General features: G+C 43.8%; 1 protein-coding gene across 2 annotated transcripts in view; it reads left to right on the forward strand.

Moving 5' to 3' along the window:
- The window catches only part of LETM2 (leucine zipper and EF-hand containing transmembrane protein 2), a 50,538-nt gene extending 41,163 nt beyond the window's left edge, over positions 1–9,375 (forward strand). For both annotated transcript variants that reach the window (XM_068272285.1, XM_068272284.1), the window contains exons 10-11: positions 2,557–2,616; positions 9,137–9,375. In XM_068272285.1, the coding sequence (XP_068128386.1) occupies positions 2,557–2,616; positions 9,137–9,163 (87 nt within the window). In that variant the 3' untranslated portion in view covers positions 9,164–9,375. The remainder of the gene's footprint in view (positions 1–2,556; positions 2,617–9,136) is intronic.
- The last annotated feature ends 10,774 nt before the right edge of the window (positions 9,376–20,149 follow it).

Raw genomic sequence — 20,149 nt, forward strand, 5'->3', positions numbered from 1 at the left:
AAGCCTTGTTCATGCGTTAGATGGTTTTTCATCCTCTGTTGAGAATGTAATGTACGTATAGCAGCCCTGATCTCCCTCGATAGGTCGGCAAGCTATCAGCCTGGTGGATCGTCTTGGCTGGGCGCAGGCTGAGGGCATTGTTCTCCTACTAACCCCGCCTACTTCATGTCACTTTATTGTGAGCACCCTCGTCTCTCTGCCCCCTCCATAGCAACAGACCGCATTAGACCCCATACTGAACAAGTCCCAATGATTGATAGTCCTTGTACAGGTGTGCAAGGCTTAAGACAGGCTTAACATTACACCAATCAGGTATAGTGCATTCCCATTCTCAGTGTGGATTAAAATTTAATAGGTGTTCTGTGTTTCCGCATCCATCTGTCGTGGAAAAGTACAAAACTATTTCCACCTGCAGTGGAGGGAGTTTTTGTTTTCCCATATTCTTATGCTGCGGATGTTCAAAAGGCTTTTAGTACAAAGTTTTGGCTCAGTGCAAACTTTCTACTTTACCTGAAATATGTAAATAATTCTAAAATGATGCAGATTTACCGTATAAGCCGACCAGAGTATAAACCGACCCCCAAAAGGGGGGGGGGAAATGATTGACCAGAGTATAAGGCCTCGTTCACTTCTAGGAGCGCAGATGGCCGTGCGATCCGAACGCAGCGCATACAATCACACGCCATCTGCGCCGCTGATCTGCTGATCCCATCCATTGACAGTGATGGGATCAGCTCTGCGCTTCTGGGCAAAATGCAGGCAGCAGTACGCAAGCGCTTCCCAGCGCATCGTGCTGCTGTGCAGCGCAGTAGATGTGAACGGTAGAAGGGCAGTCTATGCCCTTCTGCCGTCCCTGCGTTTCAGCACATCATACACCCTTCCATATCTGCACGGAAGCACATAAGATGTGAACGAGGCCTTAGCTGAGGGCAGGAAATGCAGCTGGAACCTGATAGACTGCCAAGGGCTCTAAGGCCACATACACACATCAGACTATAGTCTTTGGAAAATGAAAGCTCACAGACCAATCTTACCACCCTTCCTGTAGTATAAGAGCCATACTTTACACAGTCTTTTCTATGGAGCTGAACTCCACATCAGGAAAAAATCTTTGCAAGATGCTGCACACACAGATGCTGTACAGACACAAAAGATCAGTATCTGCAAAAGATCTGTTCCTGCCAAAAATCCATTCCTGCAAATTGCAATGATAGTCTATGAGATCTGCAGATCATCATACACACATGATTTAACTGACATTCATCTGCAGATCTGCAGATCTGAAAATCCATCCTGGTGGATCTGATCTGCAGATGAATGTCAGTTAAATCACGTGTGTATGATGATCTGCACATCTCATAGACTATCATTGCAATTTGCAGGAATGGATTTTTGGCAGGAACAGATCTTTTGCAGATACTGATCTTTTGTGTCTGTACAGCATCTGTGTGTGCAGCATCTTGCAAAGATTTTTTTCTGATGTGGAGCTCAGCTCCATAGAAAAGACTGTGTAGAGCATGGCTCTCATACAACATGAAGGGTGGTAAGATTGGTCTGTGATCTTTCATTTTCCAAAGACTATAGTCTGATGTGTGTATGAGCCTTAAGAAGCCCCAGGTAAGAAATTCTCAACTTTTTGGTGGTGTAGGCAGAATATAGCAGTGATGGCTGCATGCCTTCTTTGCAGCTACACATCCATACATCTCTTTTTTGCAATAGTAGTGCTTTAATGTGGTGATGTGCATTTTTCATTCAATAAGCAGGCTGGGTGAGGAAACCTCAGAAGTAGCTCATCTGTAGTACAGTATACTCTGTGCACTGTGGCAACAGTGTGTTACTAACAAAAGGCAGAAAACAATCAACAATATTTAGGATTACCTAAAACGGCTGTATTTTTAATAACACGTTCGCCATCAGTTTTAAATTCTGCACACCATTGGTTTCTTGTTATACGTAAATGAATGTGTAATATATACCGCTGTGCTTTCATCTCCTGCCCACTCTACCTAAAGTTTGCTATTCTGTTCAGTTTTCTAGGCCTGATTAATCTTTGTGTCTAGAGCAGCCTGCTGCTTGATAAATCGCACAGCGCTCCAGACTTTGACACTTTTCCCCCCGAAGTGTTTCCCCCCCCCCGACATGAGCAGAGTAGTGCGCAGTGGAGTGGGCTTCTTATACTCACCAGTCAGCGTCGCCAGTGCCATGTGTGACAGCCACTCTCCTCTATACTGAGGCGATGGCTGCGGCCCCCGACATGAGCAGAGTAGTGCGCAGTGGAGCAGGCTTCTTCTAGCAATGCAGGCATCATCATAGCAATGAGACTGCGACAGAGGTGGATGAAAACAAGTAATGCTCACAAAAAAGCTAATTTGTAGCAAAAAAAAAACAAAACCCCAAGATATACAGTAGATCATTTAGGTGTGATAAGCAGTGATAAAGTGATGGCCAAATGAGTGGGAGGAGCACTGACAGGTGAAAATGGGTCTTGGCTGAAGGATAAAAGTCTGTGGGGTAACTAGTTAAAAACTCTTTTTTTTTGTTTTTCTCTTGCCACAGCATGAAGATCTAGCCTCAAAGCCTCTTACAAAAGACTCTGCACAACCAGCTAAAGAAAGTGTAAGTTTTCCTTTATTGTTCCTGCTTTTAGAAGTGGTAAAGACCTGTGCCTATTTTGTATTGGAATGCATGCAACAGAACTCTGCTCACCTCCCAGGGACATTTAATAAGCTGGACTATTGGTGCCCATACACTTGTCGACTTTCACCCATGGTTTCCAGCAGAATCAATCCCTCTGATCCAATGCACTAAAAATCCTTTCCCCATGGTGCCGTTCTGATCGATAATTTGATAGATTTGGGACAAAAATCGATTGACCAGATGGAAAATATTGATCAGCGGTACATCGAAGGCCCATAGTGTTGCAGTGCATCGAGCAGAGCAACACTGCAGCAGGGCAGTGGAGTCGGAGCAATTTTGGGTGCCTGGAGTCGGAGTCGGGAAAAAATGCACCGACTCCGACTCCTAATGAATTTGTAACTGTAATTAAAATAGAAAATATGATAAAATGTTCTATTTCTCAGATAATAGTCATTAAAAATAATGTATATATACAGTAATAGCTGTGTTCAGTCCACAAAAATGAAATAAACCAATCAAAATTAGTTACTTGTGCTGCTTCAATAAAGCAGTCCCCGTATTTGTAAAGTCAGATATACATATCTGATTGTGACTGTATATATGATGTGTACACAGGAATCTCTTATATATACGAAATAACATCTATGCTGTAAGTATAAAGCCTGATGTGTAGCTGTGTCACTAATAGAGATGGTCAATGAGATGTTCAATGTGCACAGCATTCTCAGTGGATTCCCTGCAGCTCTGTGGAGAGTGCATATGTAGAGTATAGTACTACTGTGTAACAAAGGAAACCTGAGACAGATGAAATTAAAGTTTTATACATACCTGGGGCTTCCGCCAGCCCCCTTCAGGCCATTCAGTCCCTCGCTGTCCTCCTCCACCACCTGGATCTTCTGCTATGAGTCCAGGTAATTCAGCCAGTCAGAGCAATCTGGCTACGTGCCGCTTCCACAGCCAGGAGCGTTAGTCACAGTCACAATAGTGCTGCACAGGTGTAGTACGCTCCCGGCGGCGGAGTGTGTGCATGCGCACTACACCAGACTGGCTCAAGTACTTGGACTCATAGCAGAAGATCCAGGTGGCGGAGGAGGACAGCGAGGGACTGATTAGCCTGAAGGGGGCTGGAGGAAGCCCCAGGTATGTATAAAACTTTAATTTCATCTGTCTCAGGTTTCCATTGTTACACAGTAGTACTATACTCTACATATGCACTCTCCACAGAGCTGCAGAGAATCCACTGAGAATGCTGTGCACATTGAACACAGAGGTGTTGGCTATCACCCATAAACCTTGTTCAGATTGTGCATGAAGAATGTGTAATAGCGGAAGAATCTCCTCATTCTCCTGCAGAGTACCTGCACATCACTCTTACATGTACCCACAGTCACATTGCCTAGGGTCTGATCCATGTTCAGATGTGTAATAGAGGAAGAATCTCCTCATTCCCCTGCAGAGTACCTGCACATCCCTCTTACATGTACCCACAGTTACATTGCCTAGGGCCTGATAGATGTTCTTTGTTCTGGTCTGTACCTTTTACAAGTACTCTTACCAAGGACTAGTTTCAGTCTAAAGGGAATAAATATAGTAGTCTACATATCCTTCTCACTTCAGTTGTCTTTCCTAAGCGTTGGCAGTTAAGAGACGAATTTCACAATACATACTGTTAATCAAATATGCAAATTAGAGGAGTCGGAGTCGAGGAGTCGGAGTCGGTGGAATCCTAAACTGAGGAGTCGGAGTCGGTGGATTTTTGGACCGACTCCACAGCCCTGCACTGCAGTTCAATAAATGTTAGGGCTCTTTTACACTACATGCGATTCTAATGTGATTCCGATTTTGAAGTGATTTTAAAAAGTTCTGCATGCTGCAGGTTTTTTTCTGTGTTTTTATTCTCGTGTTGCTAGCATCCAGTGAAAATAAGCGTCGCAAATCAGAATTCATCAAGATTTGCAGTGTAAAAGAAGCCTTAAATAGATTTCATGCTGAAATATATTAAAAAAAAAAATCTATGTCTCGTGTGTGGAAGGATTCAATCCCTCTTTGATTAGATTGTGACCTGAGATTGATCAATCTTTTAACCACATCTGGTGCCTGTAGTTACATAGTTATTTGGGTTGAAAAAAAGACCTACATCCATAAAGTTCAACCAGTAAATAAGGTACAACACCAGCCTGCTCCCTCACATATGCCTGTTGATCCAGAGGAAGGCGAAAAACCCTTACAAGGCATGGCTGAATTAGCCCCAACAGGGAAAAAATTCCTTACCGACTCCAGATGGTAATCGGATACAATCCTTGGATCAGTACAACTGGGAATTGCCTAGTAATTATAGCCATGGATGTCTTTCAACGCAAGGAAAGCATCTAAGCCCCCCTTAAACGCAGATCTAGAATTTGCTATAACTACTTCCTGTGGTAATACATTCCACATTTTAATCACTCTTAAGGTGGCCACACACCATACAATTTTTTAAATATCTGTTCAATTTAAGAATTGCAAGAAATTTTTCTGACTGATTGAAACATTTCAAAAATATGACCAATGTACCACACACATATGTTCAATTTTTCCCCAATTTTGATAAAAATGATTGGAAACTCTGACAAAATTGCTAGGGTGTGTATAATAATAAATTGACAATCCAACACACACCATACAATCTTCAAAATGATTGAAGAAAAATATCTGGCATTCCAGATCGATTAAAATCGAAGAAAACGGGAAATCCGAACGGATTTTTTTAGTCGAATGAAAAAAAAGCTTTCGATTTTTCCGGGAGATCCGATCGTTTTTATCGAATTAAGGTAAAATCGGATCATTTTATTGTATCGTGTGTGGTGGCCACACACAATACAATACAATGATCCGATTTTAAGGCAATTCGATACAAATGATCGGCTCTACCGGAAAAATCAAAAGCTTTTTTTTTTTTTTTTTCATACAACTGAAAAATCCGATCGGATTTCACGTTTTCTTCCATTTTTATTGCTCCGGAATGCCAGATATTTTTCTTCAATCTTTCTAAAGATTGTATGGTGTGTGTTTGTCAATTTATTAATATACACACCCTAGCAATTGTGTCAGAGTTTCCAATCATTTTTATCATAATTGGGGAAAGATTGAACATAGGTGTGTGGTACATTGGTCATATTTTTGAAATGTTACAATCAGTCAGAAAAATTGATTGCAATTCTTAAATTGAACAGATATTTAAAAAATGGTATGGTGTGTGGCCACCTTTACTGTAAAGAACCTCTTCCTAAATAAATGGCTAACACGTTTTTCCTCCATGCGCAGATCATGTCCTCTAGTCCTTTGTACAAGCCTAGTGACAAAAAGCTCATCTGCCAACCTTTGATATTGCCCTCTGATGTATTTATACATGTTGTTATTAGATCTCCTCCTCTAAGGCGTTTTTTTTTTTTCTCCAGACCAAATAATCCCAGTTTATGTAATTTTTTCCTGATAAGTGAGATCTTCCATCCCTCTAATCAGTTTTGTTGCTTGTCTCCGCACCTTCTCTAAAACTGCAATGTCCCTCCTGTAATGCGGTGCCCAGAACTATCTCCTGGGGAGAAAAAGTTAGATACTTTTCTAGGTAGAAGAAAGCCCCTGGATAGTCCAGAGGCTTCTCATGACCTCCTCTCCCCGACTGTTGCCACGCTTAGACCCTCCAAACATATCTGGCAAGAGCTTGTCAGATATGTTCTCTCGGCTGTGCTTCCCTTCATAAATGAGCGTGGCCGATCTGCACCTGTGCAGTAAAGGCAGCACTCGTTTATGAAGGGGAGTGTGGCCAAGAACCGTCAGAGGGTCTTGGCCAGCAGCAGTGGTGTGGAGGACATGGAAAGCCTCTCTACTATCCAGAGTCTTCCCTCTACCTACGTATGTGTCTAACGTTTTGTTCCCAGCAGACTTCAGGTTTACTTTGTGAGGTGCTAATAGAGTGTTTTCCCAACAAACACCACATGCTAATAAATCCAACAATAACCCCCCCACATGTTGGAAAAGTGGAGGATCTTTTATATCTAGTCAGTTCACTTGGGCAAGGTGTCCTCTAGCAAACTGGTTCCTATGCTTTTCTGCTCGGTCACAGAACAGTGTGCATGTTTTATGGATCATACCTTATTGCCTAAACACCAAGAATAGACCGCAAAATTAGGTAGAGTGCATGGCTTGCATGTAAAAAGGGCACCGGGAAATTTGGGTGCAGGGTGAAGCCAAAAAATGGCTCACCCTGCTGTGGCAAATTTCCCGGCGGCGTCAATTACTATTCACCTTCTAAGGCGCCGTACAGTGGGGGTAAGACGCAATTCGTCTCCCAGCTACTGCTGGCGGCCGAATTGCACTGTTTTTATCGTAATTTGGTCCACCATATTTTGCCGCCGCCCAACTTACTCACTGAACACCGCTATAGTCGTAATTCACATTACGGTCTATGGCGGTGTCCTTGGTCGCCCTTTTTACCTGACTGCGTCATGACCTCTTTGTTTGCTGTGGAACCCTCCTCTGCTCTCCCGCCATGACCCTTCCCGGTGGCGTGCTACTCTGATGCCTGCGCAGATAAGGCAGATCCCCATATGCATCATGTCAAGGACACGACAATGCTCGATACACTGCATACACGGCATTTGTGGTCCTGGACACTTGTTAATGCACTGCTGTGTTGTATGACCCGCGGACACACTGGCTAGTGTGTCCATCGCTGCTGCTTGGGAGGCTTGTTGACAATTGTGCTGTAGGAACAAACGTCACAACTGCCATATGGACGGGCATTAATATAGGTGGTGCACCACTCGCATCAATCCCCAATAGCTTTTAAGCTGGTAGCAGCAGGAAACATGGTGTGGATGTGTGGCGTGTGTGAGTTGTCATGGAGCGCTCCCAGCAACCTTGTTTTAATTGTTTTTATGCACTATTTGCACTTGTCACACTCAGAGGACTGGTGCACACCGAGCGGCTTTTTCAGCGTTTCTGCAGCCGCTTGCGGCTGCGGATCCGCTTGGTCATTGTATCTCAATGGGCTGGTGCACACCAGAGCGGGAGGCGTTTTGCAGAAACGAATCCTCCCGGGGTGAGGCATTTTTTGGATTGCAGAGGCGTTTCTGCCTCCAATGTTAAGTATAGGAAAAACGCAAACCGCTCTGAAAAACGCCTGTTCAGAGCGGTTTTGCCGGCGTTTTTGTTACAGTAGCTGTTCAGCAATAGCTTTACTGTAACAATATATGAAATCTACTCAACCAAAACCGCTACACAAAATCGCAAAACGCTAGCTGAAACGCTACAGAAAAAGAAAAAGCATTTCAAAATCTGCTAGCATTTTGCGGATCTGCTAGCGGGTTTTGGTGTGCACCAGGCTAGACTCTGAGTTTAATCAACTTTTTAATATGCCCTGGGTTGTGGCCATGGTATTGCATCTTGGGAATAATTTGAGTCACAATCCCCTTAATTGGTGAGGCATATGTATGTGCAGTGGAGTAAATGAATTTGTTTTTCTGTGCCATATCCTAACACCTTGTACCTCTTGGAGTAAATGGAGACCAACTGCAAAAGCTATATATATAGTGTGTGTGTGTGTATATATGTCTGTGTACTGTGTGTATGTCTGTGTCTGTGTGTATGTCTGTGTCTGTGTGTATGTCTGTGTCTGTGTGTATGTCTGTGTCTGTGTGTATGTCTGTGTAGTGTGTGTGTGTATGTCTGTGTAGTGTGTGTGTGTGTGTGTGTCTGTGTAGTGTGTGTCTGTGTCTGTGTGTATGTCTGTGTACTGTGTGTGTGTGTGTGTGTGTGTGTGTATATATAACCCAGTGTGTTCCTCCTCCAGCAATCTCTTCCAGCTGTGCACACGCATCACCAGTGGAGCGCACACGTCACCAGTCAGCTGACCCCCGAACCAGGAAGCTGCCCTGCTGCCCAGTGCAAACAGCTGCTCGCAAGATGCTATCGAGTTTGCAGGAGGCTTTGAATTGAAACTGATTTTTCAAACTGGCCTTTCCGCCATGGCTGCAGCACCGGATACATAATTTAAAGCTCTGCCTGGCACAAGCACTGACACCCGGCGTATAGGACGGCCCCCAACATTTCAGAAGATTTTCAGGGGTTAAAAAATCGTCTTATAGGCCGGAACATATGGAGCATATTGGTTTCTGAAGATTTTATACAAGGAAAACCGTGATTGTTTTATTTTTTGTATAAAACATATAAGGCATGTATGAGACAGAGATGTGTAGGCAAATGCTAACATTCCAGAGGTGAAGCTAGCAATGCATCACTCTAACTCTGCTCTTTCAGAAGTAGCAAAGGCAGAAAACATTGTCAAGTAGGAGAATGTAGAACTGAAGTACAATCATTTTGATAATTTTAAAGATCAAAATTTCAGGCTAGGATGGAAACATTTTGTAATAATACCTTCTTGGTGACTGTGATTCTTGACCTATTCCTGTTGCTTGAGATACCCTTTGATTAATTTTTTTTTATTTTCTTGTTTCCAAAGGCAAAAGCCAGCGCCAATGGCGTGTAACATGGCCAGAACACTCCTACTCCCGTGCAGGCGTGTCACCCTGGAGATGCAGTAACTGAGTCAGAATATAGGCGTTTCACTGCAGGTCTTCCTCTGTCTCTGGACTATGCTGCTGCAGAACATGTGACTCCTCCTAACCAATCCGTGAGAAGACTTTTATGACTTTTTAAAGTGTGCAATATCTCTGGAGTAAAGCGGTTTACTGGAACAGAGTGCTGATTACGTGTGGAAATGTTACATTTTCGATAACAAAATCTCTACATTTTTAGCAATGCAGAAGGGGCTGCCTTGTGTTAAAAGCACAGCAGGCTCCCAACTCTTGCAGTCTTGATTTTTTTTTTTTTTTAATGGTGTATTAAATATATTGACTTGCCCCTGCTGTTGCCATGCTGCAGAGGGGACTGGGCCTGAACCATTGAGTATGATACAGCTTATTCACTCTTCCTTGGGCCTTGTTATGGCCATTTGTTTTAAATATGTCTGCTGTGCTGGTAAAAATTTCAGGCCAGCTGTTTATTATTCAGTGGCAGGAAATGCTGCTTTGTCATGTGATGGGCTAAAGTTTTATAGACCCAACAGTTCCCAACAATGCAGATTCTGGAGGAAGTCCACAGGAAACGGTTCTCCAAGCATTCACAGCAACCTCTTGAAGCGTTTAATTGGCTGAATAGTGTGGGCATAGTTATTATATAAGCTACCTGAAACCTAGCTGTTCCAAAGGGTGCTGTGCACACAGTCAAGTTAGTGGAATTTTCCCCTATGAGGTTTCCCGATGGATCACCTAAACCAAACTAACGACCAGATTCCTACAGCAATCCTGTTGTTTAACCTAAGCTAGAAGTATTCTTTTTGGAACATTTTGAGTTAAAAAAAATAAATTGTGTTTGCCGTGGCTTTGTGCCTATCAATAAGAGTGTCTGACCACTGGGGTTTCAGTAGTTTCTTGCGGCAGATTGTGGCCTTGGAGTAAATTTTAATCTATTTCCTGTGAACTACAAGTCTGCATTCTTATTTAGAGGCCACATGCCTTTTGGGAAATGTAGTCTTATAGCTCTTATTCTTCTTACTCTGAGTGTCATTGCCCCTCCCAACACATACATCTAGGGACCAGGAAGAAATCAGCAGTGGAGTTTGGCAGCACATTTGGACCAGGAAACATTTTATCCACCGGTTTGCTTCTGTGCACACCTTATATTCTCTTATAAACATGATTGCTATTAGAATCTGCCTTGTTAAAGAGAACCAGATGCAGGTATTTAAAATCTTAAGAGACCACAGAGGCATGTCCTGTGCATAATGATATGCCTCTGGGTCTCGCTATGGCCGCCTCTAGTCTCCCCGCGGGGGTCTGCTGTGCCCACCTGAAAAAAGCGCTAGGCTAGCAACAATCTGCTCCATGAGCTTCCTCCAGTCGGAAGCTAAGCCGCGACCTGGGAGGTACTTCCTTAGCTTCCAATTGGAGGAAGCTTACGGGGGCGGGGACAGAGGCAGGGGAGCGCTTATAGACTGACAGTCTGCAGGTAAATACAGGGCTAGCAACAAGCAGATTGTCGCTCGCCTAGCGCGTTTTTCAGGTGGGCACAGCAGACCCCCGCGGGGAGACTAGAGGTGGCCATAGCGAGACCCAGAGGCATGTCATTGTGCACAGGACATGCCTCTGTGGTCTCTTAAGATTTGAAATACCTGCCTCGGGTTCTCTTTAAGTTTTGTGTTTAGTTGGGGGGTTTATTTACCGTAAACTGTCTTTACTGAAATGTCCAGAATGCATAGGTGCAATGCAGTGTTGGGTATTACTTTGTACAGGGAAGATGGCAACTTAACTCCTGCTACCTGACCGTGTCAATAGGACACCTGGTGTCATACAAGAAGCAGCCAACATGTCCTTCAGCACATCAGCTACTACTTAAATGACAACTGAAGTGAGAGGGATACAGAGGCTACCATATTTATTTCCTTTTAAACAATACCAGTTGCCTGGCAGCCCTGCTGATCTCTTGCTGCATCACTGCAGTAGTATCTGGATGGCACATGTAAAACAAGTGTGCGGGTAATCCAGTCAGACTTCAGTTAGAACATAGCAAGGAAATGAACAGCGCTACTTAAAAACAGGCAAGTGCCTACCTGCAAGAGAGTGCAAGCCCCACTTGTGGGATATAATACACACCGAGCATACACATGACCTGTCTACCACTGGAGGATGTTGGTTTCCTGTAACAGCTTGCATGCAACCTATTAAGTACTCCTCCATCCCACTGCGAAGAAGTCAATCCTCCATGGGAGGGGCCTAACACTAACTAAATCCTAACCTATGTATATGCATAGCCATAGTTTCTGGGGGGGCTCAGCGCACCTCTGATTGGAGGCCATTCGGAGGCGGCCTGGTGTTGCGCTGATCCACCTTTTGCGCAATTTTCAATGTTCGATTTTATTTGATAAGCCGCACCCAGGCTATGCATATACATAGGTTAGGATTTAGTTAGTGTTAGGCCCCTCCCATGGAGGATCGACTTCTTCGCAGTGGGAGGGACGAGTACTTAATAGGTTGCATGCAAGCTGTTACAGAAAACTATCATCCTCCTCCAGTGGTAGACAGGTCATGTGTATGCTCAGTGTGTATTATATCCCACAAGTGGGGCTTGCACTCTTTTGCAGGTAGGCACTTGCCTGTTTTTAAGTAGCGCTGTTAATTTCCTTGCTATGTACTAATTTATTTCGTTTTTGGTCAGCTGCTCCCACTTAACAGCCATGGTTTTGGTGTATATGCAGAGCTTCTGTTTGGGTTCAAGGTGCGTTTGTAGTTTCTGGGGGGGCTCAGCGCACCTCTGATTGGAGGCCATTCGGAGGCGGCCTGGTGTTGCGCTGATCCACCTTTTGCGCAGACTTCAGTTAGAAACGCCTGATCTGTATACGCTTGTTCAGGGATGATGGCTAAACATGTCGGAGGCAGAGGATCATCAGGACAGCCAGGCAATGTGCATTGTTTAAAAGGAAATGGCTATGGCAGCTTCCCTATCGCTCTCCGTTTAGGTGTCCTTAAAACATTCTACATTCTGTTCATGCCTTGAAAGCACAATGTCCCAGAAGAGATGAGAAGGTTGCCAGTTTTTTGCAGGTTGGCTGTTTTCCAGAGTTAACAGTAAGCAAGATGGCGGGTCTTCTGAAACAAAGGCATCGCTATTTCCAGGGCTGGCCAGCAAGATGAGAAGACCCCGCTCTTTCATAAAACCATGGTATTTAGGCATGTAGACCTCGTCAGAAGGAATTGTATGTAGGGCTTTAAAAGCATGGGGCAGGCATGGACAGGAAGTGAGAGAAACCTCCCCAGTGATGACATAACAGCCTTAAAAACCAAACTGAGAGTCCTAACAAACAAAACCTTGTGTTGGGCTTTACCTACCTGAAAAATCTGCTTTCCTGTGGGAAGGTCAGAACCCCTAGCCTAGTGTGAGATGGCACAATGGCTGAGTGGTAGGCATTGGAACTTTGTAGTGCTCCCAGATACAAATCCCGGCCTGGACACTATATGAATGGATTATTCACACATTAGCTGCGCTCATGAGCGCAGCTAATGTGTGAATAATTGAACTGTGGAAACTGTAGCAGCGCACCACCGATTGTATACTTCACCCTGTAGCATTTATATCAACGCAGTGTTTTGTGATTTTACTATATGAATGGAGTTAGTATGTTCTCCCCATGTTTGTGCGGGTTTCCTCCGACATTCCTCAAAGCATACGGTTTAGGCTAATTCACTCCCCCTGCACTGGTCTCACCCTTTGGTTGGGATTAGAGTGTGAGCTCCTCTGTGGGGACAGTTAGTGACAGGAATTATTCAATATGATTCATAAAGCACTGTGTAATAATATATTATATGTAGCCTCAGAATAACCATCACAGACAAGAAATTTCCTCGAGGTATAGCAGCATCCACATTCCTGTTGTGGCACCAGAATCTGCAGCCACACTTAACATTAGTAACCTCACTCAAGTCCACCATTTTGTTCCAATACCTAATCAGCTGGGATTCCTGGGATCAGGTCATGGTAGTAGCTTTGTAGTGAAGACTCCGCCGGTATCAGAAGATGCTACTAGAGTGACATAGTTGCCAGCATTTGCTACTAATGTGGTACAGAGTTTGTATGTTCACCCCATGTCTGTTAGTTTCCTCCGGGCACATCCCAAAAACATACAGATAAATTAAATTGGCCCTACACTATGATACATACACTTCATGATACATAACAATAATTATTGTTCCCGTTAAACTTATTGGGTGCCTTAATTGTTGTTCATTGCCACTAACTGCTGCTTTTACAGAAGTTTAGGAACCAGAGTGGGCATGGTTATGGTTAGGCACCAGGGGGAGTGGTTAAGGTAAGGCACCGGGGGGAGTGGTTAAGGTTAGGCAGCACAAGGAGTGTCTTAAGCTGCATACTCACCACATGACTTTTTCGCGACAAATGATCTTTCGTGATATCGCACAACATCGTTTAACAAAACTTTGTTAATGCTTAACGATGGCCGATTGTGTGCGAAAATTGTTCGTTTTAAACAATCGCCATGACCGATCCAATTGGGCGCGGTCGGAACGATTGCCATCGACCCCCGCACTCATCACCGCGATCATCCAACGACTCATCTGCACCCGTTGTCTGTACTAACGCAGATGATGGATTGGGGGGTACTTAGCACTAGGGCTAGGCGCCGGGGGGGGATCGGTGTCTGTGTGATCGTAAAGTTAGGTTAGGTCATACCGGTAGTAAAACATCAGTAAAGATTACCAATATTTTACTATAAGAATTAAATAGTAGAATATTGGTAATTTTACCTGTATTCTACTGGTGGCGGTCTCGAACGCTATTTTTGGTGGGCAACATTTCTATAGGTATGCTTAAAGTGGACCCAAATTGGACCCAAATTAAAAATACAAGATTTCAGAAATAAAATCTATTTTCTAAATTATAATAATAAATAGCAGCCTTTTTTCAGCTGCACGATGACAAATATAAAATATTTTACATGTATTGGAGGAACCCCTTCCTTCCTTTCATATTGCCGGGACAGAATCCGGCAGGCTGGTGGAGTAGGTGGTGTCCAGTAAAGGAGGAATTGCTAATGGCTGCCACCTGTATAACCCTAGTTATGAAAAGAGAAGGGTGAAAAGCATGCACTGAAATGCTCATAGGCTTGAAGGAGTGTTTTTATCTTTGTATGTGTCAGAGTGGTGCAACTAAATATTTTGGATAAAAAAAATGTTTGGTTTGGGTCCGCTTTAAAGAGAATCTGTATTGTTAAAATCGCACAAAAGTAAATATACCAGTGCGTTAGGGGACATCTCCTATTACCCTCTGTCACAATTTCGCCGCTCCTCGCCGCATTAAAAGTGGTTAAAAACAGTTTTAAAAAGTTTGTTTATAAACAAACAAAATGGCCACCAAAACAGGAAGTAGGTTGATGTACAGTATGTCCACACATAGAAAATACACCCATACACAAGCAGGCTGTACACCCTTCCTTTTGAATCTCAAGAGATCATTTGTGTGTTTCTTTCCCCCTGCAGCTATCTTCCACTGAAGTATCAGGCTGTTTCTTCCTGCAGAGTGCAGACAGCTCTGCCTGTATGTAATTCCTCAGTATGTGAAAGCCCAGCCAGCTCAGAGGAGGATTTATCCAGCTTGTAAAAGATAAGAGAGAAGAGAGAAACTGACTTAATCTAAATAATACACAGGCAGTGTGCAGAAAGGGGCCTGGAGGGGGGAGATGCATCACAGAACCACAACCGTGAAGAACTTGGCAGCCTTCCAGACACAGGCCGACAAGTCTGACAAAAGAGAGATAAGTTGATTTATTACAGAGATGGTGATAGTAGAACGTGCTGCAGTAAGCCAGAACACATTAGAATAGCTTTTGGAACTTGTAGGATGATAAAAAACAGGATGCAATTTTTGTTACGGAGTCTCTTTAATGCTGATCCTACAAAACTGAATCACCTGAACAAGTATGCAGAACGGGAAGGTCACCACCTTCTTATTTATGTACAAGTGAGGGATTCAGGAGGCATTACAGCCAGAGGATCAGCATCACAGAGCAGTAACCTTTTTATAGGTTTGGATCAGTGACAGCCCCATGTATTCTGGGGGACTTTATTTTATAGATAAATTCCGTACACACTGAGGGATTTCTGTCACCCGGCAGGGATCAGCACACGCTCCCTTGTGCGACAATGCTGTGCTGACACTGGTCACACACATTACCAGCCGCAGAGGTGAAGCGGATTCCCACAAGTGGAGAAGAGGTGAGAACAATGTAATCGGGCAGCACTCGGGCTTCAGGGATTGCTAAAGATCTGGCATGCAGGTTCTGTGGCCATCAGGTGGCTGCTGTACACACACTGGAGTCGCTCATGATTCTTGGTGGAGGTGTTTTTATTACCTACCATGGCTGAGTTCCAACCAGCGTGTGTATGTAGCTTTAGCGTTGTCTTCCCAAATCAGGAAGTGGTGCCGTAGTTTTATCATCTTCCCTGTACAAAAACAAGAGATGTAAGGTGAGCAACGGAACAGCAATATATCTGTTAACTTAGACGAGGCACAGAACATTTATATCATGCTTTTCTCCTGGTAGACTCAAAATGCCAGAGCTGCAGCCACTAGGACGTGCTCTATAGGCAGGAGCAGTGTTAGGGAGTCTTACCCAATGTCTCCTACTGTATAAGTGCTGGCTTACTGAACAGGAAGAGATGAGATTTGAACCCTGGTCTCCTGTGTCAGGGTACACAAACTTCCCCACATATTATAACTAACTGGTCAATGAAATGCTGATTATTTCGGCTAGCGTGTGTAGGCAGTTAAAAATTAGGCCAATCAGATGAACTTCCTGTTTATTTTAACTGTCCCAATTTCAAGCGGCATACCATTTGCATGAAAGCTGGAGTTATTACTATCGGCCCGTCCTGTTGTCTTGGGCAACTTCAGCAACTCCAAACCCGGACATAATGCACCGTGCATGCGCAGTATGTCTGTTCTGCTCCCCTGTGACTGCTTAGTGACACCACAGGACAGGAGCGCGCTCGCTCCTGCATCCCAGCGTGAGCTCTGATTGGAGACTCATCCTGTGATGTCACACAGTGCAGCCACAGGGGAGCAGAGCAAACATACTGTTCATGCGCAGCGCAGTATGTCCGAGTTTGCAGTCACCAAAGTCGCCTAGGACAACGGGACAGACCGGAGAAGAGTGGTGGGGGACGGAGGGGAACGGGAGGCGTGGTATTTGATTATGCCCCTCCCCCTACCCAGCTTTTGCATTTGGTATCCTTTAAAGGAGAATTCTAGGTTGCGTTATCCTCTGTTTCTCTTTAGTGCTGGAAAATGGCTGCCTCGGTGCTACAAGTGGGGAAATGTTTATAGTTAACAAAAAAAATATTTCAAGCAAAAACACTGCGACCATAATTGTAAGTAAATTCCATTTTGTTCTTTTAACTTATATGGCATGTAAATATGTACATATGGTTTTGAATACTGAACTTTGTACATTTTATGCTCTGACTTCCTTTATATACAGGTATATCCTTATATATGCAGAAACACATCAGACAGAAACAAGTTCTCTCTCTATATAAGTTTTGTTTATGTGATGTCATATTTTTTTTTCTACATACTGTATGTATGATAAGCGATCTGCAAGGACACAGGCACTGAACAGTGTATACTTAGGTATGTAGCCGTCAGGCACCAGCTGTTACCACTGAAATAAAAAATGCCAATTATACCTTTTCTTGTCTGTTACTGAATGTGTGTTACCGGTATTGTGGACACCTATAACATTCATTGGGGAATAAACACAACTGTTAAAGGAAACTGGGGGTGAAAATAAACTGATGAGAGATTTCATTGTATCTATCCTTCTACTCCTAAAAATACCTTTTTTTTGGAGAATCCCACAGTTCTATTTTCTATCTTCTTTTTTTTTTTTGAAAGTTGCAAAAGTAGAGTTAATGTTGTGTTGTCTCGAATGTTGCAGTCTTTCACGCAGTCGCCATGTTCCAGAGCTAAAATATTACTTTTTAAATCTATCCCCTGCACTCAGAAGCTGTTCTCTGTAGAAAAGTGTTTTATGGCTGTAATTTATCAGAGAGGATTGACTATAGTCCAATTAGGTCATGAGCAACTGTCAGTTGCATACCTAAATGTTTAAAGAAAATCTGTAATGGAAAAAAGTGCCCCTGGGGGGATGCTTACCTCGGTGGGGGAAAGCCTCTGGATCCAAATGAGTCTTCTCCTATCCTGTTCTCGGGAATCCAGCGCTGGTAGCCACTGCAAAAAAAACAACGTGGCTGGTGCGTGCCTGTGCACTAGCAGCTTCCTGCTCGCGCTCCGGCGGAAACAGACCCGATCGGGCTCTGCTATTTCCACCGGCGCTGGAGTGGGGAGCCTCTAGTGCACAGGTGCGCACGCCAGCAAGCTCCTGACCAGGCAGATTTAGGGCTGTTTCACACTGGAAATCATGATTTACTTACAACATGCGCTTTTTAGAGGAGATCAGTTTGATTTTTGGATGCGCTGCACGGCGCAATAGTGCTTGCAAATTCCGACAGAGGAGGGGAAAAAATATTTGTATCATGTTGGATCAAAAGAAAACTGCATAGCAATCCCATGCAATTTTTTTGTGCACTTATACAAGGCGTGTCAAAGGTCCCACTGGGGACCAAATGCGGCCCACCGAGTCTTTTGTGGTGGCCCCAAAAACTTTCTACAGTTGTTAATTCCATGTGAACGGCAGCCGCTCTGCCTCCCCCCTTGCTTCCCTGTTATCAGCCACCACTAGAAATAGCAGCCACCACTATGCCAGCAATAGTAACAGCCACTGATTAGCAGCTGCCACTGTGCCAGCAGCAGTAACAGCCACTGATCAGCAGCCACCACTATGCCAGCAGCAGTAACAGCCACTGATTAGCAGCCGCCACTGTGCCAGCAGCAGTAACAGCCACTGATTAGCAGCCGCCACTGTGCGAGCAGCAGTTACAGCCACTGATTAGCAGCCGCCACTGTGCCAGCAGTATTAACAGCCACTGATTAACAGCTGCCACTGTGCCAGCAGCAGTAACAGCCACTGATTAGCAGCCGCCACTGTGCCAGCAGCAGTAACAGCCACTGATTAGCAGCTGCCACTGTTCCAGCAGCAGTAACAACCACTGATTAGCAGCTGCCACTGTGCCAGCAGCAGTAACAGCCGCTAATTAGCAGCCGCCACTGTGCCAGCAGCAGTAACAGCCACTGAATAGCAGCTGCCACTGTGCCAGCAGCAGTAACAGCCACTGAATAGCAGCCGCCACTGTGCCAGCAGCAGTAACAGCCACTGATTAGCAGCCGCCACTGTGCCAGCAGCAGTAACAGCCACTGATTAGCAGCCGCCACTGTGCCAGCAGCAGTAACAGCCACTGATTAGCAGCCGCCACTGTGCCAGCAGCAGTAACAGCCACTGATTAGCAGCTGCAACTGATAAGCAGCTGCAACTGTGCCAGCAGCACTATGCCTGCATACTGAAAAGGACATGCTAACTGCACATGGTATATGGGTTATTCCCCTTGGAAATGTTTTGACAAAATGTCAGAGGCATAGTCTACTTAACGGCAATCAGCAAAAATTGTGTCTAATTTCGCTAGATCAGCCCCCCAACACTCTCAAGAATGGCAATATGGTCCTTGCCCCAGATTGGGCACCCCTGTCTATAAGTGCCCATACACGGTACAATCAAATAGTTTGATTTTCCTGTTTATTTGAACAAAACAATCAAATACAGAAGAAGTTGAAAAGAATCTTTTATTTGATCGATTGTTTTTTTTCAATAAAAATCTGAGCAGAATTGTTGGAAAAATCAGGATGAATGCTTTGAAAATTGAATGGTGTATGGTAGGTTTGTAAAAATAATTTAATAGATCAAAATCTTAGAATATATATATTTTTTAATGAATTATGTATGGCCACCTTTATACTGACTACAGGAGCAAATGCTTAAAGAATCCAGGATGCAGTGCGTTTGCGAAAGTAAAGAATCACTTTGCAGTCGCATTGCAATGATATTAATGTTTCTTTTACACACCTAATGTCCTAGCATTTTGCAGCCTGCAAGCGAGCAGAAACTGATTGCAAAACAAAGAAAATCAGGTGCAGTGTGTAATCATTTATTTGTTTTCGTAAGAAGATAGCATTTGGTTAGTAATATATCGCACAGGAATGGTGATTGTTGCTACTGGAAGTCGAAATGACTGGAATATTGTATCCGAATGGTCTAAAGCCTATGGGTAATGCAAGGCGGGAACACTGTACATATGTTAGTCTTTGCTGAGAACGTGCCAAGTGACCTCGGCCTTAGCTGAGTTTTCTCTAACATGCTTAGAGTAACACCAGTGAAAATAATGTAATAAAAAGCGCTTCATTTTTTACAATAATTATTTATAAATGATTCATGATAAATGTATAAATCTGCGTTTGCCCATTGTAAAATCTTTCCTCTCCCTGATTTACATTCTGACATTTTTACTGCTGGCAGGTGCTGTCAGTGGAAGTAGCTGCTGCTTGCTTTTTGGCAGTTAGACCCAACTGTAAACAGCTGTTTTTTCCCACAATGCAATGAGGCTCACAGACCGGAAACTATGGTCCCGACATCACACTGTGGGAGAGGTTTCGCCACAATATCAGACATACAGAGCCCCCTGTAAAAGGAAAAAGGTATCGGCTACTAATTGGTATGAAGTTCAATGAAACTCAGCATTTCCTCTTTGTTCTAGAAGATTATTTGCAGCATAAAATATACTACCGCGAAAAAAAATTGTAGCAGAACAGCATTCAGTTAAACACAGCACTTTGTTCTTCAGTGGAAAGCGCATTGCTTCAATGGAAAACTTTTGTCAGATACATTTAGTAAACATTAGCAAAGTGCTGAAACTGAGCTCTCTCTGTTTCTAATGTGTGCATCTGAGAAGTGATC

This window comes from Hyperolius riggenbachi, chromosome 3 (genome assembly GCF_040937935.1).
Source record: "Hyperolius riggenbachi isolate aHypRig1 chromosome 3, aHypRig1.pri, whole genome shotgun sequence".
In the NCBI taxonomy this organism is placed as follows: Eukaryota; Metazoa; Chordata; class Amphibia; order Anura; family Hyperoliidae; genus Hyperolius; species Hyperolius riggenbachi.